The sequence below is a fragment of the Mustelus asterias genome, chromosome 13 (assembly GCF_964213995.1).
Source record: "Mustelus asterias chromosome 13, sMusAst1.hap1.1, whole genome shotgun sequence".
Lineage (NCBI taxonomy): Eukaryota > Metazoa > Chordata > Chondrichthyes > Carcharhiniformes > Triakidae > Mustelus > Mustelus asterias.
The window spans coordinates 16706011-16727872 of NC_135813.1; the positions used below are offsets into that span (position 1 = coordinate 16706011).

General features: G+C 48.7%; 1 protein-coding gene across 10 annotated transcripts in view; it reads left to right on the plus strand.

Moving 5' to 3' along the window:
- garnl3 (GTPase activating Rap/RanGAP domain like 3) overlaps nucleotides 1–21862 on the plus strand; it is a 443046-nt gene that overhangs the window by 259633 nt on the left and 161551 nt on the right. For 8 of the 10 annotated variants that reach the window (XM_078226419.1, XM_078226423.1, XM_078226417.1 and 5 more), the window contains one exon: nucleotides 18882–19000. The exons of the other annotated variants lie outside the window; for them this stretch is intronic. In XM_078226419.1, coding sequence (XP_078082545.1) covers nucleotides 18882–19000 — 119 coding nt within the window. The remainder of the gene's footprint in view (nucleotides 1–18881; nucleotides 19001–21862) is intronic. 10 annotated transcript variants of the gene reach the window in all.

Genomic DNA, 21862 nt, shown 5'->3' on the forward strand with positions numbered 1-21862 from the left:
AAGGACCCCACACACCCCAGACATTGTCTCTTCCACCTTCTTCTGTCAGGAAAAAGATACAAAAGTCTGAGGTCACGTACCAACTGACTCAAGAACAGCTTCTTCCCTGCTGCCATCAGACATTTGAATGGATCTACCTTTCACTAAGTTGATCTTTCTCTACACCCTGGCTATGTCTGTAACACTACATTCTGCACACTCTTCTTTCCTTATCTATGAATGGTATGCTTTGCCTGTATAGCACGCAAGAAACAATATTTTTCATTGTATACTAATACATGTGACAATAATAAATCAAATCAAATCAAATTGATTTTCCGGTCTTGGGGCGAGCATGGCCAGAAAATCCTACCCAATGTCTTAAACAAAATGATGTGATGCTTGTTCTCAATTTCATTAACCAAGCAAGAGGGTTCCACTTGTTTTTTTAAAAATGTTTTCGATAAGCCTTTGACAAGTGTTGTTGCCATCGGCGTGGATTCGAGACAATGATGTGTTGCTCCGACACATCTGTGGGCTGGGACGTCGGCTGTTGTTATAGTTCCAAGACAGGTAAAAAGCAAAGAAGCAAAATGACTGGAACGGCTAAATAAATGTTGCTTTGTTACGACCCCAGTTGATCTTTTAACTGGATGGGAAGATCCCAGAATGGAACCGTGGCTAAAAAAAGATTGTAAGTTTTAGTTTCCTTTGTCAGATGTGGAGGAATGGAGTCACATGTCTGCTCATTGGTTTCAACAATAAAACAAAACATTTATTAAACATGACAAAAATTGGCTCGTAATACAATATTCCTTTCCTCCCATCTTGGCATGACAAAAGCATACAGGTTTTAAGATTAACACGGATGACAAAGTACATTTAAAGCTGCAGTGGTCTCATTAACACATAAAGTCCTTTTTTAAAGCAGACAGAATGACTGTGGTCAAATGCACACTCCGCTCTGAAAGCAAGTTAGCGTCTGTGGATGTATCCTCAGAATTCCCTGTATGAGAGTTTCCTAACTCCACTCCCAGAAACACGCTTTAAAATCTTTTCTCGTAGAAATACTTTCATTTAGCAGTTTGCATTCCAAAACTCGACTCCGTGATTTCCAAAGTACTCCTTTGAACAGAGCTTCCACTCCACTTCTGCAGGTGAATCTATTCCAGGATTTTGCACCAACCCCTTTTTTTGGATTTCTTTACCTTGACTGCTGTTATACACAAACTCCGATATCCAGATACCGATTGTCCACAGTTATTTCAATGAATGTCTCACAAACTGGAGTAAGATATCTCAAATCTTGGAAGCACTTGAGATATTTTTGACTTCCCCCTAGCCAGCTCCTTTTCAGTTCCGTGACTTGAAATGAACAGTACCCTGTTCTGCTCCCTTTTCCTTTTTGTTCCTTTAATTTCAGGCTCCATGGAAAGTCCTCTTTGTTTTTCAAGTTTCCTTAAGTAGCTCTCCTTTAGATTTCTGGCACTGGCTTTCTAGATCCTTTCTCCATTGTATGGCTTTTCTTCTAGCAACGCTGAGAGAGATGTTTTCCTCTTTAGCTGCCTGTCACCAACTGCGTCTATTCTGTCTTTCAGTTAAAACTAAGGACAAGAGCCTCTAGTTGCTAAGCAACATCTGCAATAATTTATTCTGCACGCCATAAACCTCTCTATGCACAATAGAATCCCAGTTGGAATTGAAACCAACCCCCACAATACAAACACACTTGTCTAGGCACAGAAACATTAAATTTCATCTGCCTGACACCATGGGAACCACCTCCTTCCCAAACATAACCATGGCATCAGCCCAATATCGCATAACTGCCTGAGTAATAAAGTTTGCCGCTCCAAACATCTTTCACCAGGCACTGATGAGGCAAACACCCGTCGAATACACAGGACACTCAGGGCTTGTGAGCAAGGCATCACTTCTCTTTATGACATTTAAGTGAAACAAAGAAAAAGCATCCATTCTGAAATAATTTAGACACATGATATCAAAAATACATAAAGTCACCAGTGCAAACGCATTGCTATGTCCACGATGTCTGAAGCTTACGTTTGCGGGTGCTACATCTTGGTGCCCACCTCCCTTACTGACAGCTGCATTAGAGGCAGATTGCTGACTGTAATGTCCTGAGAGGGTGCGCTCAGTGGCAAGGCTTGGCACTCCTTAGTCGTCACAGACTCTGAGGATGGCGTGGTGACTGGCAGAGAAGCAAAGGAGCTGCTGTCTTTTTCCGGGGCACCTTGAGAGGAGCACACAGATTGTCCGCCATTGTGAGGTGTGTCTGGACCTCCTTGCTCATCACTGATGGATGGACACCCATCTGAAAGACTGAGTTAGGGCTTGCAGGTCTGAATGCAACCCCAGGAACCCCTCATTCTGTCACTGGAACTGCCGCTATCTCAATGAATAAGGCTGTGCGCTCTTAGCTCAGGGTAAGCACAGCACTCATGTTTCACAAAGACTCCTCCATGACAGAGACCATGGTACGTGGATCCTCGGGGATCTCCACCAGATCTCCCCGGCGCATCCCACTAGACATCCGGCATTTGCCACCAAATTGACGACTCCAGACGCTCATCAGATATAGCAGTCCTTCGACTGCTGGCACTCTGGGCACTCCCTGCTTCCACCATCTGCCCATGCAAGCATGATGTGCCCTCACCACTGTGCAGTATTAACTGAGCCCACTGACACGCCAGTATCTGTGCTGGTGCTTGGTGCTGAGAGAGGGTATGCTGAGGGTGCATCTGCCATCGGTGCCTGCTCTGGTGTCAATGGAAGGTTGTTGGCCTCCTGCCTGGCTCGGGTGGATGATTCATCTGAGGGATGAACACAATCGGTCAGTATTATTCGTCATATGACACAGAGTCATTGTGCATGATATGTGGCTTGGTGCGAGTGGTATCAGTGGCATCATAGCAGCTTAGTGATTGGTGCATCACTGAAGTCAAAGAACAAAGAAATTTACAGCACAGGAACAGGCCCTTCGGCCCTCCAAGCCTGCACCGACCATGCTGCCCGACTGAACTAAAACCCCCTACCCTTCTGGGGGCCATATCCCTCCATTGCCATCCTAATCATGTATTTGTCCAGATGCCCCTTAAGCCCTTATGAGGGATGCATTGCCCATACATTCTTTTCACTTTCTGCCTGTCTCGCTTCTGTCCACTGAACTTTTACCTTCCTCAGAGACAGACCCGAGCATCTTCCTCCTCACTCGCAACCCCATCACCAATGATTGCGTTGTTCCTGTAATGCCATCTCAATTCAGTACTCAACCCTCCAGCACCATACCATGCTGTACCCTCCCCCCCCCCCCCCCCCCTTCACCCCATGCGGATGTTCCCAACCTCCTTACGCACCTGACACTCTGTTGGACCCAGGGTTTCACCTTTTCTCTGCAGCCGGAACATGAGGTGTGCCCCGAGACGCCCTGATTCCCTACACCCATAAATGGGCATCTTTCCTCAAGTCCCCAAGCTGGACCTCGCCAACTCAGAACTCCCCCTTGCCGAACGCATATCGCTGAACCTTTACCAGTGCTGTATCCGCATGCATCGGACCAGGTCATGCCCGCTGACTTCAGCTGCCACCTCTGCCCAGGCCTCCTTGGTGAGGTGGTGTGGCCTCCTCCTGCCCCCAGAATGCCCCTCCTGGCTGGCACTGCATGGACAGTCATCTGAGAATTTGGGAAGTGTCCCCCTGCCTGGAGTGAATTGCATTTATATAGCACCTTTCACAGCCTTGGCTTATCTTGAAGCACTTTCAATTAACCAATATTTGAAAAGTAATTACTATTGCAATGAAGAATAAAGTTACCATAGTTCCAAATGGTCAGAGGCTACTCTCCATTTTGAGGGGGAGAGTGACTGGTGGTGATTTAGAATCATAGGATCATAGAACTAAAGAATCCCTATAGTACAGAAGGAGCCCATTCCGTATCCTGGCCCTATCCATTTCACCCCATGTATTTAACCTCCCAATTCCCCTGACACTAAGTGGCAATTTAGCATGGCCAATGCACCTAACCCACACATCTATGGAGTGTGGGAGAAAACTGGAGCACCCGGAGGAAACCCACGCAAACACGGGGAGAACGTGCAGACTCCGCATAGACAGTGACCCAAGCCGGGAATCGAACCCGAGTCCCTGGCGCTGTGAGGCAGCAGCGCCAACCACTGTGCCACCATGCCGCCCCTCTAATTTAACCTGAGGACCACCACGCCTCAGACAAGGGGTAAGGTTGAGAAGGCCTTCATGAATAACCGGCATGGGAATTGAACCCACGCTGTTGGCATCACCCTGCATCAGCTGTCCAACCAACTGAGCTGAACTGACCTCCAATAAAGAATAGGGATAGCCCAGGAGATATGATTAAAATTGTTATTTTTTAAAAATGCATTGTTACAGCAGTGGTGAAAGGAAACATATTTAAAATAAGTGTGAACTTACTTTCTTGTAGGCTCTTTCCCCAACTGTCCGACAGCTATTCAGAATGGCCATCAGTAAAATATCGTGGCCTGCGGCTGATTCTGTTGAGTGTTTCCTGGAGAACCTTCAACATGCTCAGAACCTCTCAGCGCAGTGTTTGTGCTACTTCATTCAGAGTTTCTTCTCCATGAAAGCCAGGCCTCGTTCACCGAGACGGCACTGGATTGAATTTACAATCCATGCTGAGTTAACTGGTCTTGGCTAAAGAGGCAGTCGCAGAGGGATAATGGACCTCAGCGGAGGGGATAGGGAGAAGGGTGCCATTGGCCAGGGCTTCCACTCGTCCTTGTTATTTATTAACTCCTTTGTGAAAGTGTCTGTGTGTGTAGACATTGAATGGATGGTGTTGTCAATCCTGGCTGTGATGTATCCTTTAGTGGGATGACCAGCCCAACAGTCAGCCCATGGGCAGTGACCACTTGAGAGAGAGAGAGAGAGAGAGAACAGGAGCAGACCTGAATCCCAGTTAGGAGTTAATGTCTTCAAGAGGGAAGAAAATTGGTGAGAAAAATGAACAGATAAACATCACAGGCTTCACAACGCCAAACGTTGTGGATTTTTTTTCATGTCAGAATCATTGTTATATCAGAATAACATAACATATTTGCAATGACCTAGTCATTAAATGCATTTTCAAAAGAGAAGCTTGATGTCAGACTCCCTTTTCCCTTGCATTCTTGACCTCAGTATAAGTGGCCCCCGGCAGCTTGGGGCTTGCAGCATTTTTAACCACTGCAGAGTTTAGACCCTCTTGTTGGCGTGGGTGCGCAGAGCATTGGGCACTGCAGTGACAGCACACCACCACAGTGGCATCCCCCTGCCTGCCTGCCTGCAGACAAACAACACCGACACACAGACATGGCACACACACGGCACTCACACATACACACACACATGGCACTCACACACACATACACACACACACACGGCACTCACACACACACGGCACGCACACACACCCGGCACTCACACACACATGGCACTCACACACACACACACGGCACTCACACACACACACGGCACTCACACACACATGGCACTCACACACACACACACACATGGCACTCACACACACACATGGCACTCACACACACATGGCACTCACACACACACACACACACGGCACTCACACACACATGGCACTCACACACACACACACGGCACTCACACACACACACACGGCACTCACACACACACGGCACTCACACACATGGCACTCACACACACACGGCACTCACACACATGGCACTCACACACACACACGGCACTCACACACACACACACGGCACTCACACACATGGCACTCACACACATGGCACACACACACACACACACACGGCACACACACACACACGGCACTCACATGGCACTCACACACACACTCACAGACACATGGCACACACACACACACGTGGCACACACACAGACACAGTGCACATGCACACACACGGCACATGCACTGACGTGGCACTCACACACACACACACACGGCACTCACACACACATACAGTCACAGCACACATGCACACATACGGCACACGGCACACACACGGCACACGCACAGACACGGCACACACAGACACAGACACACACACACGGCACACACACACACAGACACACACACAGACGCACACACACACACACACAGATGCAGACACACACAGACATACACACACACACACACAGACACACACACCCTAACAAAGCCTTCACTGTGGAGGGTCTGTGCGATAAAGCTCATTGATCAGTTGGGGACAAGGAGAACCTCCATCACCGACCTTAATGGGAACCAAACCTTCATCTCAAAAGGCTAATCTTGATTTTAAAAAAATGCTGTGTAGTAAAGCATGATCTTGGCACAGTGGTTTGCACTGCTGCCTCACAGCGCCAGGGACCCGGGTTCGATTCCCAGCTTGAGTGACTGTTTGTGCAGAGCCTGCATGTTCTCCCCGTGTCTGCGTGGGTTTCCTCCGGGTGCTCTGGTTTCCTCCCACAGTCCAAAAGACATGCTGCTTAGGTGCATTGGCCATGCTAAATTCTCCCTCAATGTACCCGAACAGGCGCCGGAATGTGGCGACTAAGGGATTTTCACAGTAACTTCATTGCAGTGTTAATGTAAGCCGAATCGTGACACTGGTAAATAAAAACTGATCGACCTATATTAATTGGATGACTCGCCCCTGTTTCATTTGCAAAATACAGAAATGAAGGATGGGAATAGACCAGCTGATCCAGGTTTCCCTTACGCTGCTGCAATGTGACCTGTACCCACCGTGACTCACATCTGCTTTCCTCCCTGAGCAGCCAAGAGATGCCCTGAGAGAGGCATCGTTGTACACACCCTGACAACTGGCACCGTTGCAGATACATTCGCGGCTGGGTGTCCCTGGAGAGGAAGCGTGTGGTATCCACGGGCACCATTGAGGTGTCCTGTGCAGTGAGGCAGCAGTGCTAACCACTGTGCCACCGTGCCGACCAGTTCAGACCAGTATTCTTATTTCCTCATTTCACCGGTGTTCCATTTTAAAGTATTCACGACCAGTTCAGACCATAGAATCATAGAATCCCTACAGTGCAGAAGGAGGCCATTCAGCCCATCGAGTCTGCACTGACAACAATCCCACCCAGGCCCAATCCTTGTAACCCCACATAATCCCCTTGACACGAAGGGGCAATCCCACCCAGACCCTGTTCCCCATAACCCCACTAATCCCCCTAACCTACACATCTTGGGACACAAAGGGGCAATTTAGCATGGCCAATCCACCTAATCTGCACATCTTTGCAGTGTGGGAGGAAACCCACGCAGACACGGGGCGAATGTGCAAACTCCACCAGTCTGCTAATGTCCCGGTTTTACTGTTTTTCCCTTCTTATCACCAAGTTTAATCCATTCTGTTATCTGAAAGTCAACTCTCCCCAAAGTGCGCTTAATTAAAGTCTCTCAGACTAACATGGCAAGTTAAGGGCATTTAAAGTAAGCAGCTGTCTGATAGTCCTCCTTTGAACCTTTCCTGTGGCCCTGTGTGCCAGCCACCACATGAGGGGGACAGGGAATACTAGTCGAGGCAGGACTCAGAAACAAAGGCGTATTTCTTGTTTTGTGTTAAGTTGCCCTGACAACATGTCCAAACACCATTTGCTTCTCCAGTTGATCCCTGAGTGAGGGTTTGGAGTGCTGGTTGATTTCTGGATCATTTTGCCCTTTGAGAAATGCATATAGATAGTGACGCCCAAGGAAAATCCTCATCTACTGGAGCTATACTGCCTGGCTTTAAAAAAAATGGAATCTGCCGGCAAAATGACTCCTGTGCACCTGCATTTAATTAGCGAAAGTAGAGATTAAGAGGCAATTAGCTAAAATTAAAATACATCTGATTCAGTTCTTCTGAGCTGATTAAACCCTAATTGTTACATAGCAAGCTCCAGAAAATGGAACAAGGGTGTTTTCCTCGTGCATTTCCATTCCGCTGTGAGATTTTCTCTTAATGTGCAAAGCTATACACGTAAAAGAGTCTCGTGCGCATCCTGCACATTGTACTCATTAGGAGAGTGAATCGAAGGAATAATGGAAAGGATCAGGCGGGTAGTGGGGGTCAGTGGGGCCGATGGTTAAAGACTTGTGCTACTGATTGGATTTTGCCTTCCTCAGTGTGCAGAGAGCCTGGGCTTCAGTGAACATGAGGAGCTTGCACGGCGCCGACCCACACCCCAGTGATACAGCCAAAAAACACACAAGTTTAAAGTTTATTTGTTGGTGTCACAAGTAGGCTCACATTAACACTGCAATGAAGTGACTGTGAAAATCCCCTCGTCGTCACACTCCTGTTCGGCTACACTGAGGGAGAATTTAGCACGGCCAATGCACCTAACCAGCACGTCTTTCGCACTGTGGGAGGAAACCGGAGCACCCAGAGGAAACCCACGCAGACACGGGGAGGATGTGCAGACTCCACACGGACAGTGACACAAGTCAGGAATCGAACCTGGGTGCCTGGAACTGTGAGGCAACAGTGCTAACCACTGTGCCACCAATTGACTGTATAGGCTGCTGGTGAGGCCATACCTGGAGTATTATGTGCAGTTTTGCTGTCCTTATCTGGGGTATCCTTGCTATAGAGGGAGTACAGCGAAGGTTTACCTGGGATGGCAGGTCTGTCATATGAGGAGAGACTAAGTCAGTTAGGATTTGATTCATGGAATCATAGAATCCCCACAGTACAGAAGGAGACCATTGGGCCATTGAGTCTGCACCAACCACAATCCCACCCAGGCCCTGTCCCTGTAGCCCCACATATTTACCCTGTTAGTGCCCCTGACACCACAGGACAGTTTAGCATAGCCAATCAACCTAACCGGCACATCTTTGGACTGTGGGAGGAAACCAGAGCTCTTGGAAGAATCCCACACAGACACGGGGAGAACGTGCAAACTCCACACAGTCAACTGAGGCCGGAATTGAACCCAGATTTCTGGCACTGTGAGGCAGCAGTGCTAACCACCGGGCCACCCTATTCATTGGAGTTTGGAAGAGTGAGAGGGGATCTCATAGAAACTTATAAAATTCTAACAGGATTAGAGAGTGTAGATTCAGAAAGATTGTTCCCAATGGTGGGGGGAGTCCAGAACTGGGGGTCATAGTTTGAGGATAAGAACATAAGAACTAGGAGCAGGAGTAGGCCATCTGACCCCTCGGGCTTGCTCCGCCATTCAATAAGATCATGGCTTATCTTTTCGTGGACTCAGCTCCATTTACCCACCTGCTCACCATAACCCTTAATTCCTTGACTGTTCAAAAATGTATCTATCCTTGCCTTAAAAACATTCAATGAGGTAGCCTCAACTGCTTCACTGGGCAGGGAATTCCACAGATTCACAACTCTTTGTGTGAAGAAGTTTCTCCTCAACTCAGTCCTAAATCTGCTCCCCCTTAATTTGAGGCTATGCCCCCTAGTTCTAGTTTCATCCGCCAGTGGAAACAACTTCCCTGCTTCTATCTTATCTATTCCCTTCATAATCTTATATGTTTCTATAAGATCTCCCCTCATTCTTCTGAATTCCAATGAGTATAGCCCCAGTCTACTCAGTCTCTCCTCATAAGCCAACCCTCTCAATGCCGGAATCAACCGAGTGAATCTCCTCTGCACCCCCTCCAGTGCCAGTATATCCTTTCTCAAGTAAGGAGACCAAAACTGTACACAGTACTCCAGGTGTGGCCTCACCAGCACCTTATCCGGCTGCAACATAACCTCGCTGTCTTTAAACTCCATCCCTCTAGCAATGAAGGACAAAATTCCATTTGCCTTCTTAGTTACCTGCTGCATAAAGGGTAACCCTTTTAGAACTGAGGTGAGGAGAAATTTCTTCACCCAGAGAGTGATGAATGTGTGGGGGGAATTCACTCCCACAGAAAGTAGTTGAGGCCAAAACATTGCTTGATTTCAAGAAGAAATTAGATATAGCTCTTGGGGTTAAAGGGATCAAGGGATATGGCGGTTGGGGGGGGGGGGGGAATCAGGATATTGAATTCAATGACCAGCCATGATCAAAATGAATGGCACAGCAGGCTTGAAGGGCCAAATGGCCTCCTCCTGCTTCTCTTTTCTATGTTTTTATGACTTTTCGAAGTCGTCTCACGGGCAAAGGCAGCGACTAATTTATTCTCGATAAATGTGATGAAACCACAACTTCATTTCGCTTTCAAATCCTCCATATCTGATTTTAAGAAGGCCATTGAAATGAATGGTTTAGGTATCTGCTGGGAAAACAAAGGGCATGTGTGCTTCTTTTGAATGCACATTGACTTGGCGTTTATTGCAAGGGGAATTGAGTATTAAAGTGGGAAAGTGTTGCAACAGTTGTACAGGGTCTTAGTGAGATCTGGAGTGCTGTGTGCAGATTTGGTCACCTTACTTTAGAAAAGATATACTTGCATTGGAGGCGGTTCAGAGACGTTCACTCAACTGATACCTGGGACCAGAGGGTTAGCTTATCAGGACTGATTGAGTAGGTTGGGCCTGTATCTATTGGAGTTTAGAGGAATCAGATCTTATTGAAACATATAAGATCCTGAGGGGACTTGACGGGGTGGATGCTGAGAGGATGTTTCTCCTTGTGGGAGAGTCCGTGGGAGGAAACCGGAGCACCCAGAAGAAACCCACGCAGACACGGGGAGAATGTGCAAACCCCACACAGACAGTGACCCAAGCTGGTAATTGAACCCGGGTCCCTGGCGCTGTGAGGCAGCAGTGCCACCCTGCCACCCCTCTCACTCTAGCTGCCTCCCATTCTATTGACTTGATCTCACTCTGTTGACATATCTTTCTCTTCCTTTCTCTGCTGCCAGAGAAAGTGGTTGAGGCAGGTACAATAGCAACATTTACAAAGCATTTGGATAAGTACATGGATGGGAAGGAATTGGAGGATATGGGCCTAACAAGGGCAATTGGGACGAGCTAGGAGGGCACCATGGTCGGCATGGATCAGTTGGGCCGAAGGGCCTGTTTCCGTACTGTATTGCTGTGTCACTCTATGATTCTGTCATGAGATGGCCCAGAGCTGCATTCTAACCATATTGACAAGGCAACAATTTATTGGTCCTTGCGGACAAATAAATGAGATGATCAATTTAACTTTGCTCTTTTTATCTGTAAAGCAGCATATTTCACTTGTTCAGGTACAGGTTTACTGTGCGGCTCCTGTATTTACCATGCCCATCAGTGTTAATTATAGATTGCATCAATGTAATTAAAGCAATCATTTTTCTCCTGTGTAATTCAGTCGGGCTTTCATTAATGTCATTACTTGCATCGAAAGGAAAGGAATTAAGTTGCGATGTAGATATCGACCCAGTGACGGTAATGGAGCAGCAAAGGGTGTATTCAGATCAGGACGTTGTGTGATATGGAGGGATGAATGTCCCTGATGGTGGGGGAGTCCAGAACTAGGGGGTCATAGTTTGAGGATAAGGGATAAACCTTTTAAAACTGAGGTGAGAAGGAAATTTATTCACCCAAAGGGTGATGAATGCGTGGAATTCACTACTACAGAATGTAGCTGAGGCCAAAATATTGCATGATTTCAATAAGAAATTCGATATAACTCTCGGGGCTAAAGGGATCAAGGGATATGGGGTGATATTGAGGGTGAGAATGCCCTTACTTCAGTTGCCTGATGTGGCTTCTCATCCAGATGTGGTACACCAACAGAGCCTCGAAGGCCAGATCCTTAAACATGAAGCTTTATGTACCCATATGGGGACATTCCTGCTATTTGGAATCGTTTCTTGTGCTTGATTATATTACAAGCAGTGAAATACAGCATGTTTGAAGTCGAGTGCACCCAAACTATAAAGCATCAGTAGGAATGATAACTGGTCTATTTTCTAACATTGTCGCAGAGAACACAATATCGGGGGAGGCCGAACTTGCAGTGAAGTAGCACGTTTCACAAACCCGGGATCATGGAATCATAGAACCCCGACAGTGCAGAAAGAGGCCATTTGGCCCATCCAGGCTGCACCGATAACAATCCCACCCAGGCCCTATCCCCACGTATTTACCCTCTTAATCTCCCTGACATTAAGGGGCAATTGAGCATGGCCAATCAACCTAACCTGCACTTGTTTGGAGCATAGGAAGAAACCGGAGCACCTGGAGGGAACCGACGCAGGCAAGGGGAGAAGGTGCAAACTCCACATTTGGAATACTGTGTACAGTTCTGGTCACCCTATTATAGAAAGGATATTATTAAACAAGAAAGAGTGCAGAAAAGATTTACTAGGATGCTACTGGGACTTGATGGATTGAGTTATAAGAAGAGACTGGATAGACTGAGACTTTTTTCTCTGTGGCGTAGGAGGCTGAGGGGTGATCTTATAGAGGTCTATAAAATAATGAGGGGCACAGATCAGCTAGATAATCAATATCTTTTCCCAAAGGTAGGGGAGTCTAAAACCAGAGGGCATAGGTTTAAGGTGAGAGGGGAGAGATACAAAAGTGTCCAGAGGGACAATTTTTTCACACAGAAGGTGGTGAGTGTCTGGAACGAGCTGCCAGAGGTAGTAGTAGAGGCGGGTACAATTTTGTCTTTTAAAAAGCGTTTAGAGAGTTACATGGGTAAGATGGGTATAGAGGGATGTGGGCCAAACGCGGGCAATTGGGATTAGTTTAGGGGTTTAAAAGAATAGGGCGGCATGGACAAGTTGGGCCAAAGGGCCTGTTTCTATGCTGTAAACCTCTATGACTCTACACAGACAGTGACCCGAGGCTGGAATCGAACCCGGGTCCCTGGCATTGTGAGGCAGCAGTGCTAACCACTGTGCCACCCCGTGCCACCCAATATGTTCCAGGAAAGCTTTGAGTTGGTCCTGTCTGGAAATGAAGTTCAACTGGCTTTGCGAAAACCCTGAGAAACCAGTCAGGGAAATGGCGTGAGTTACAAGAACCTATTCAGGTTGGAGAGGCACCACAGTCCTCAAAATGAAACGAAAAGCTCCGTGGGATAAACAAGAAATTCACTTTGAATTACAAGAGGGTTCCACGTGATGAAGTTATCAAAAGGATTCCGTATGATCAAAGGCCTTTTGATTCAAATTCTCTCTCAGTTGAGCATCTGAAAGTTGTTCCTTTTCATCAAGATAGAAGCTTAATATGGATTCTATTCAATTAAAACTTAAAGGAGAGTCTTCAGATGCCGTTTCAATGGATAGATCGTGCCAGCCCTGTGCATTTCTCTCTTGCAGACACAACATCAAGCTTCAGACTCCCACAAACAAAAACTATTTTCTTTTCCTTTTCAGGCTTTAAGCTGACCTCAAATGTGTTATGCCTGTTAAGTGATTGAATGAAAGCACTAACAACCGTATCTAGTCTTTTATTTTCTGAGCTTTGGTAATCTTATCCCAAGTTAGTTATCCACAATTGTTCGCCTGGGTCAAAGGAATGGCTTGAGTGAAATGTGTCGGACCATTTCCAGGTGTGTTTGAGGTACATGCATTCTATTGAGAATGGAGAACACCAACCCCACCCTGGACACAAATCTATCAAAGGGAGAGAAGGAAGACAAAAGTGTGGAGAAGGAGGGATGGAAAGAATGTGAAGATTAGCGATGGGCCTCCTTATTGTTGGGGAAAAGTCATCAGGTGAAGAGAAAGAAAGGAGTCGCCATGGAAACTGGCCTCACATAGACTGATGTTTGGTTAGTTTGCGAGTGTGTCATGGTTCAGGTCAGAAACTCCAAAGTGTTTTATGGAACCCGCCTGGATCATAAGTTTTGCACCTTGAATTTGGATATGATAAGCATTGTAAGAAGTCTCACAACACCGGGTTAAAGTCCAACAGGTTTATATGGAAACACGAGCCTTTGGAGCGCTGCTCCCTCATCGGGTGATGAAGGAGCAGCGCTCTGAAAGCTTGTTGGACTTTATCTTGGTGTTGTGAGACTTCTTACTGTGCCCACCCCAGTCCAACACCGGCATCTCCACATCTGGGAGAAACATGATATGTCTCACCTCGGGTATGATTCAAATGACTCACAAGGGAGCTTTTACCAAACAAAGTTTATTTAAGAATATAGTTAACATGTATGGAAAGAAAATTAGCAATAACTTTTATCAATTACAAACAAAAACAAAATAATGACAATAATGTATAACCCTTAATAAATATATCTAAGATGTCCTAATCAAACAAAAACTTCCTTTAGGCAAAAATAAACCCTTTTCACAGGTTTAACACAGCAAAGACTAATGCTCATGTGATACTGGAACTGAGTCCTTTGGATGAATGCTGCAGTTTTCTTGATATACTCAGAACAGTTTGAAGTCAGAACAGCTTCCCAGACCAGAAAGACTATCTGGTCAAGCCACCAACAGCAGATTTTCTACTCCAGGAAGGCTTTCAGCTAAACCAGCAAAACCTCCTAAAACCAGGACAAGAGAGAGAGAGAGAGACTTCTTTCCAGCTTGATGTCCCTTCTAAAACTAAAACCTGCAGCTCAGAACTGAAAATGAAAGAAATTCTGTCACCTGACCTGCAAACATTCTTCCTCCTGACAATGCAGGGTCATAAAACTAATTCCCAAAGTAAAAATCAACAACCCCCATTTAAGCCACTGAAGGAGGAATAAAAGGATTCCTTGTAGACATCTCGGCACCAATGACATCAGCTAAGGCTGTGAGCTTCGGAGAGCATGATGTTTAAAAAACTCTTAAAGGTACACTGATGTCACAAGTGGCACAGTAACTGGCAACAAAACAGAGTGCAATGAGATAAGGCTGTTTATTCAACCAGTCCTGTTGGGCATCGAGACTATGTCCAATCTTCTACCCACTTTCACAGAATCATAGAATCTCTACAGTGCAGAGGGAGGCCATTTGACCCATCGAGCCTGCACCAACAACAATCCCCACCCTGGCCCTATCCCCATAACTGCACGTATTTATCCTGCTAGTCCCCCTGACACCGAGGGGCAATTTAGCATGGGCAAACCACCTAACGCACACCTTTGGAGTGCGGGAAGAAACCAGAACACCCGGAGGAAACCCATGCATCCTAGGGAAAAAGTTTCTCTGCTTCCCAGGAAACATATCCAACTTTACTTGGGTTGCTTTCTGAACCGTTGAGGCAGGCGATGTTGGTGATCATGCGATCCAGGTGGAAGTGAATCAACAACCCTGTGGCTGCCAATTCTCCATCACCAAAGACTAATTGTGTCCCATTGTTCTGGTGGAAAGCTTGCCAGATCGATAATATGCTGAAAGCACTGAAATTTTAATGGATCAATCTCTCTGGATCACTGCCCACAATGGCGGTTAACCGGTGCTGTGTATGTGTATGGTGCACACTAGTGGAAAATAGCATGGGGATGAAACTAAAGGGAACACATAAAAGGTTGAAGGGAAGTAACAGAGATGGGGGGAACATCATTTTATAAAGTCTTCGGAAAGGCTTTTCACTACTTTTGCCAGGAGCAGTGGGATAGGAGGGAGTTGTGAAGTGAGAGGCAGACATAAAATGGAAAGAAAGCCCATGGTGTAGGCAGCAGCTGATTGGTAAAGTGACTGACTGTGCCAGCATGATGGTGCATGTGAGCAGCCGGTGACCTTACAGCAGGCGGCACAGCTCAACCTGTCACTCTGTGCCAAGCCCAAGCTGAAGCTGCGACGTGCGCCATCTACAAGATGCTCTGCATCAACGTGCCAAGGCTACTTCAGTCGCACCTCCTGCCTCCTACAGGGGCAAGGGCAGCCGGCGCGTGGGAAACCACCACCTGTCAGTTCCCTCCGAGTCACACACCTTCCTAACTTGGAACTGTGTCACCATTCCTTCATCATCACTGCTTCAGAATCCTGGAATCCCTCCCTGACAGCACTGTGGCCAGCAGTTCCGACAATGCCAGCAGTGCCTGACCTCAGCAGTGGGCGTGGCTGATCCTGCAGGGAGGCCAATGAAGATTGAGGGTGGGCACCGGACCCCAGGAAAGCCCCCGGCCTTTTGGGAGAGGAGGGATCGCACAGCGGGGTGTGTGAGGTGTGGGCGGGCCGTGGGTTTTGGAGGTCAGGAGGGAAGATACCAATGTGGTCTGGAGGAAGGGGGGGGGGGGGGGGACACCTTGGAGATGGAGTTGCCCTCAATGTACACCTCTCCTTCCTGTCTTATCACCAAATTTGCTAAAAGAACAGCCGTCCCACTCTTACCCAACTGCTAGTGCCCAGCAGTGTAGGGGCGAATGAAGGGCTTGTGGGAAAAAAATGGCCACTTAGGTCCCTCAATAAGCCTATGTAGGTTGTCTATTGGGTGCTATACCTAATCCCTGTATATTGGTGAGGGTAGGGTTGGAAGGTGGTGGACCACATATTTTATGCCCCCCCCCACTCCCTGAAAAAACACACAGTGGGGCGCTGTAGAATCCAGCCCTGATTCTTGTTAGTTAAGCCAGTCCTCAATCCATGCTAATATATCATCTCCAACATCTTATCTCGTGCAGTAATCTTTTATGTGGCACCTTGCCCAATGCCTTTTGGAAATCCATCGACTGTTGCTCCTTTATCCACCCGGCTTGTTGCATCCTCAAAGAATTATAATAAATTTGTCAAACAGGATTTCCCTTGCACAAAGCTATGTTTTTTAAAAATTCATTTGTGGGACATGGGCGTCGCTGGCTGGGCCAACCTTTATTATCCATCCCTAGTCGCCCGTGGGCAGTTGAAAGTCAACCACATTGCTGTGGCTCTGGAGTCACATGTAGGCCAGACCAGGTAAGGGCGGCAGATTTCCTTCCCTAAAGGGACATTGGTGAACCAGATGGGTTTTCACGATAATCGACAATGGTTTCATGGTCATCAGTAGATTCTTAATTCCAGATATTTTTTATTGAATTCAAATTCCAACATCTGCCGCAGTGGGATTTGAACCCGGGTCTCCAGAACATTAGCTGAGTTTCTGCGACTCTGTCCATTGCGCTATGATTTTTTAAATGGCCTGCTACTACTTCCTAAATGATGGATCCTCTCGACGGCAGATGTTAGGCAAACTGGCCTGTAGTTTCCTGCTTTCTGTCTCCGTTCTCTCTTGAACCCAGGTGTTACATTTGCAGTTTCCTGATCTGCTGGGGTCTGTGCAGAATCTAGGGAATTTTGGAAGGTTACGACCAATGCACCCACCACCTCTGCAGCCACTTTGTTCAACAGTCGAGGATACAGGCCATCAGGTCCATGGGACTTGTCAGCCTTTAATCCCATTAGTCCTCCTAATCCTTTTCCTGTAGCGATGGGGATAGTTTTAAGTTCCATCTTCATTGTGCTCCCTTATTTTTTACAGTCCTTGGGGTGTGTTTTTGCATCTTCTACAGTGAAGACAAATAGAAAATATCATCAAGCAGGGTAGATCGTGAAATAAATGATTGGATTATGCACATGGGATTAAGGTAGGAGTTAAAAGTATCAGAAGCTTAATATAAATTGAATTTCCTATCATAACTGAAAAAATTAACATTCAACATTACCCCTTCAGCGTCAGTGAGACAGTTCAGCAGTAATCATAACGCTAGTTTGCTATTAAAAAGCATGTTCCCCTTCATTCAACAAATTGTAACTTTTTCAAAACTGGGACTAAAAGCCATGAGTGGAAGTTCTTGTGAGTGGTGGTGGAGGAAGATACGATAGGGGCATCTAAAGGGTCTTTTAGATAAGCACATGAATATGCGAGGAATAGCGGGATATGGACCAAGGGCAGGCAGAAGGGATGAGTTTAATTTGGCGTCCTGTTCGGCACAGCATTGTGGGCTGAAGGGCCTGTTCCTGTGCTGTACTGTGCTATGTTCTATGTTCAAAAAATTGCTTCCAAAACTCTTCCATTTCCTTGTTTCCCATCACCAGCCCCCTCGCCTCCATGGGGCCAAAGCTCACTTTAACATCTCTCTTCCTTTTTTGTCAAAGCTTTCACCATCCGTTTTTATATTTCATAGAATCCCGACAGTGCAGAAGGAGGCCATTCAGCCCATCAAGCCTGCACCGATCAAAATCCTACCCAGGCCCTAACTCCTGTAGTTACTCCTGTAACTCCACGTATTTACCATGTTAATATTCCTGACACTAAGGGTCAACTTAGCATGGCCAATCAACCTAACCCGCACATCTTTGGACTGTGGGAGGAAACCGGAGCACCCGGAGGAAACCCACGCAGACACGGGGAGAACATGCAAACTCCACACAGACAGTGACCCGAGGCCGGAATTGGACCCGGGTCCCTGGTGCTGTGAGGCAGCAGTGCCAACCACTGTGTCACCATGCCGCCTGATGGTTTTCTCCCCCAATCCAATTCATCCCTCTTTATCAGGTCTTTTCAGTCCATCCTTTGCTGGTTTCTGAATTTTTTTTCAGCCCTCTGACCTGCCACGAATCCCCTCAGCGTCCTTTCTCTCAATGCGATACCACCTTTCGCTTCTTTAGTTAGCCGCAGACGGTGGGTGCATCCTCCTCGCGGAGTCTTTCTTTCCGGATAATCCCTTGTCGGGAGTTGTGAAATATTTCTTCAAATGGCCGCCGCTGTTTCTCGACATCATGCGTTCCTCCTCCACCTTGCTGACATCACACGGTCTGTACCTCGGGGCAAGAAATGTTGTTTCCCAGGTCAGAGGTGGAGTGCAAGTAAAGCGATGGAAAACCACGGTAACAGAAGCAGAAAGAAGCAGCTCTTGTCCCAATGTTATTACTCTGCGTGGTACAAATCAGTGCGATGTGGGAGCTATTTCCTTCTAATAGAATTCACCGAACCACCTGTTGTGTTAAAGAATGATGATGTAGTTGAACATTATGCGCGAGTTTAAAATTAGCTATTTCAATTTGAACCAAGCTGTTTACATTTTTCTTGTTTTTTTCTTTTCCCCCCTTGCAGTTCATCAGAATTATGTAGGTACAGACACAGAGAGGAATCCTTTCTTCCTTTCAGTTGTCCTTTCCGACCAGAACAATCAACGTGTACCGCAGTATCGCGCTATTCTCTGGAAAAAAACAGTAAGTGGTGATTGGTGCACCTTTGTTATTCTCGCTCGTTCAGACTTGTGCGGTTCTGGTCATTTTTGCATCGGCCACAAAGCCACTTGCGGAGGAAGGCAGACATTTGTCCATTCGGCGGCACAGTGGTTAGCACTGCTGCCTCACAGCGCCAGGGACCCGGGTTCAATTCTGACCTTGGGTGGCTGTCTGTATGGAGTTTGCACGTCTCCGTGGGTTTCCTCCGGGTGCTCCGGTTTCTTCCCACATTCCAAAGACGTGAAGGTTAGGAGGATTGGCCATGCTAAATTGCCCCTCAGTGTCCAAAGATGTGTAAGTTAGGGGGATTAGCCATGGTAAATGTGTGGGGTTAGGGTGGGGGAGGGGGGGCCTGGGTAAGATACTCTGTCAGAGTCAGTGCAGACTCAATGGGCTGAATGGCCTCCTTCCACACTGTGAGTCTATGATTCTATGATCTACACTTCAAATTAAAAATCAATTGAAGTCTCTTTTCAAAGCAATGCTCTTTGAAAACTACACCCTTATTATCCCTACCAGAATATCCCACCTTTCGCCAGGGTTGGGGGGCACATTTCAACGGACTTGGGTTTGATTCCCGGCTTGGGTCACTGTCTGTGCGAAGTCTGCACGTTCTCCCCATGTCTGCGTGGGTTTCCTCCGGGTGCTCCGGTTTCCTCCCACAGTCTGAAAGACGTGCTGGTTAGGGTGCATTGACCCAAACAGGTGCCGAGTGTGCTGACCAGGGGATTTTCACAGTAACTTCATTGCAGTGTTAATGTAAGCCTTACCTGTGACTAATAAATAAACTTAACTTTAATTTTCTCATTCAAGGGGACAATCAGCAAATTTTAGAAAACGTTTGGCACAAGATTCGATATAAAATTCATTAAAAAAAAACAGACGTGTGAAAAGAAACAACTTGCCGAGCAAAAACGCAGTAACTCGTAAATAAAGAGTATTAGAGTGAGGTAGTGTGAGAGTGTGTTCCTGGTTCACTCCCAGACTCAGGCTGCTCACACTCAGTTCCAGTCAGAGTGGATGAGAGTGCACAATATGTGAGCGTCAGCGAGAACCCAGATACTGGGAGCGAGCCACATTCTGTGCCCCCCCCCTCAACACCCACTCTCACCCCCCCCCTCGCACACACTCACCCCCCCCCTCGCACACACTCACCCCTCCCGCACACACTCACCCCCCCCTCGCACACACTCACCCCCCCTCGCGCACACTCACCCCCCTCCGCACACACTCACCCCCCTCACGCACACTCACCCCCCCCTCGCACACACTCACCCCCCTCCGCACACACTCACCCCCCTCGCACACACTCACCCCCCCTCGCACACACTCACCCCCCGCGCACACACTCACCACCCCCTGCACACACTCACCCCCCCTCGCACACACTCACCCCCCGCGCACACACTCACCCCCCCCGCACACACTCACCCCCCTCGCACACACTCACCCCCCGCGCACACACTCACCCCTCCCTCGCACACACTCACCCCCCCTCGCACACACTCACCCCCCTCACACACACACACCCCCCCGCACACACTCACCTCCCCTCGCACACACTCACCCCCCCTCGCACACACTCACCCCTCCCTCGCACACACTCATCCCCCCCTTGCACACACTCACCCCCCCTCGCATGCACTCACCACCCCCGCACACACTCACCCCTCCCTCGCACACACTCATCCCCCCCTTGCACACACTCACCCCCCCTCGCATACACTCACCACCCCCGCACACACTCACCCCCCCGCACACACTCACCCCCCGCGCACACACTCACCCCTGCGCACACACTCACCCCCCCTCGCACACACTCACCCCCCCCTCGCACACACTCACCCCCCCCTCGCACACACTCACCCCCCCTCGCACACACTCAACCCCCTCCGCACACACTCACCCCCCCGCACACACTCATTCTCCTCCGCGCACACTCACCCCCCACACACACTCACCCCCCCACACACACTCACCCCCCTCCGCACGCACTCACCCCCCCTCGCACACACTTACCCCCCCTCGCACACACTCACCCCCCCTCGCACACACTCACCCCCCCTCGCACACACTCACCCCCCCTCGCACACACTCACCCCCCCTCGCACACACTCACCCCCCCCTCGCACACACTCACCCCCCCCTCGCACACACTCACCCCCCCCTCGCACACACTCACCCCCCCCTCGCACACACTCACCCCCCCCTCGCACACACTCACCCCCCCCTCGCACACACTCACCCCCCCCTCGCACACACTCACCCCCCCTCGCACACACTCACCCCCCCTCGCACACACTCACCCCCCCCTCGCACACACTCACCCCCCCCTCGCACACACTCACCCCCCCTCGCACACACTCACCCCCCCCCTTGCACACACTCACCCCCCCCCTCGCACACACTCACCCCCCCTCGCACACACTCACCCCCCCCTCGCACACACTCACCCCCCCCTCGCACACACTCACCCCCCCCTCGCACACACTCACCCCCCCCTCGCACACACTCACCCCCCCTCGCACACACTCACCCCCCCCTCGCACACACTCACCCCCCCTCGCACACACTCACCCCCCCCTCGCACACACTCACCCCCCCCTCGCACACACTCACCCCCCCTCGCACACACTCACCCCCCCCCTTGCACACACTCACCCCCCCCCCTTGCACACACTCACCCCCCCCTCGCACACACTCACCCCCCCCTCGCACACACTCACCCCCCTCCGCACACACTCACCCCCCTCCGCACACACTCATCCCCCTCCGCGCACACTCACCCCCCCACACACACTCACCCCCCCCTCGTGCACACTCACCCCCCCCCCCCCACTCCAC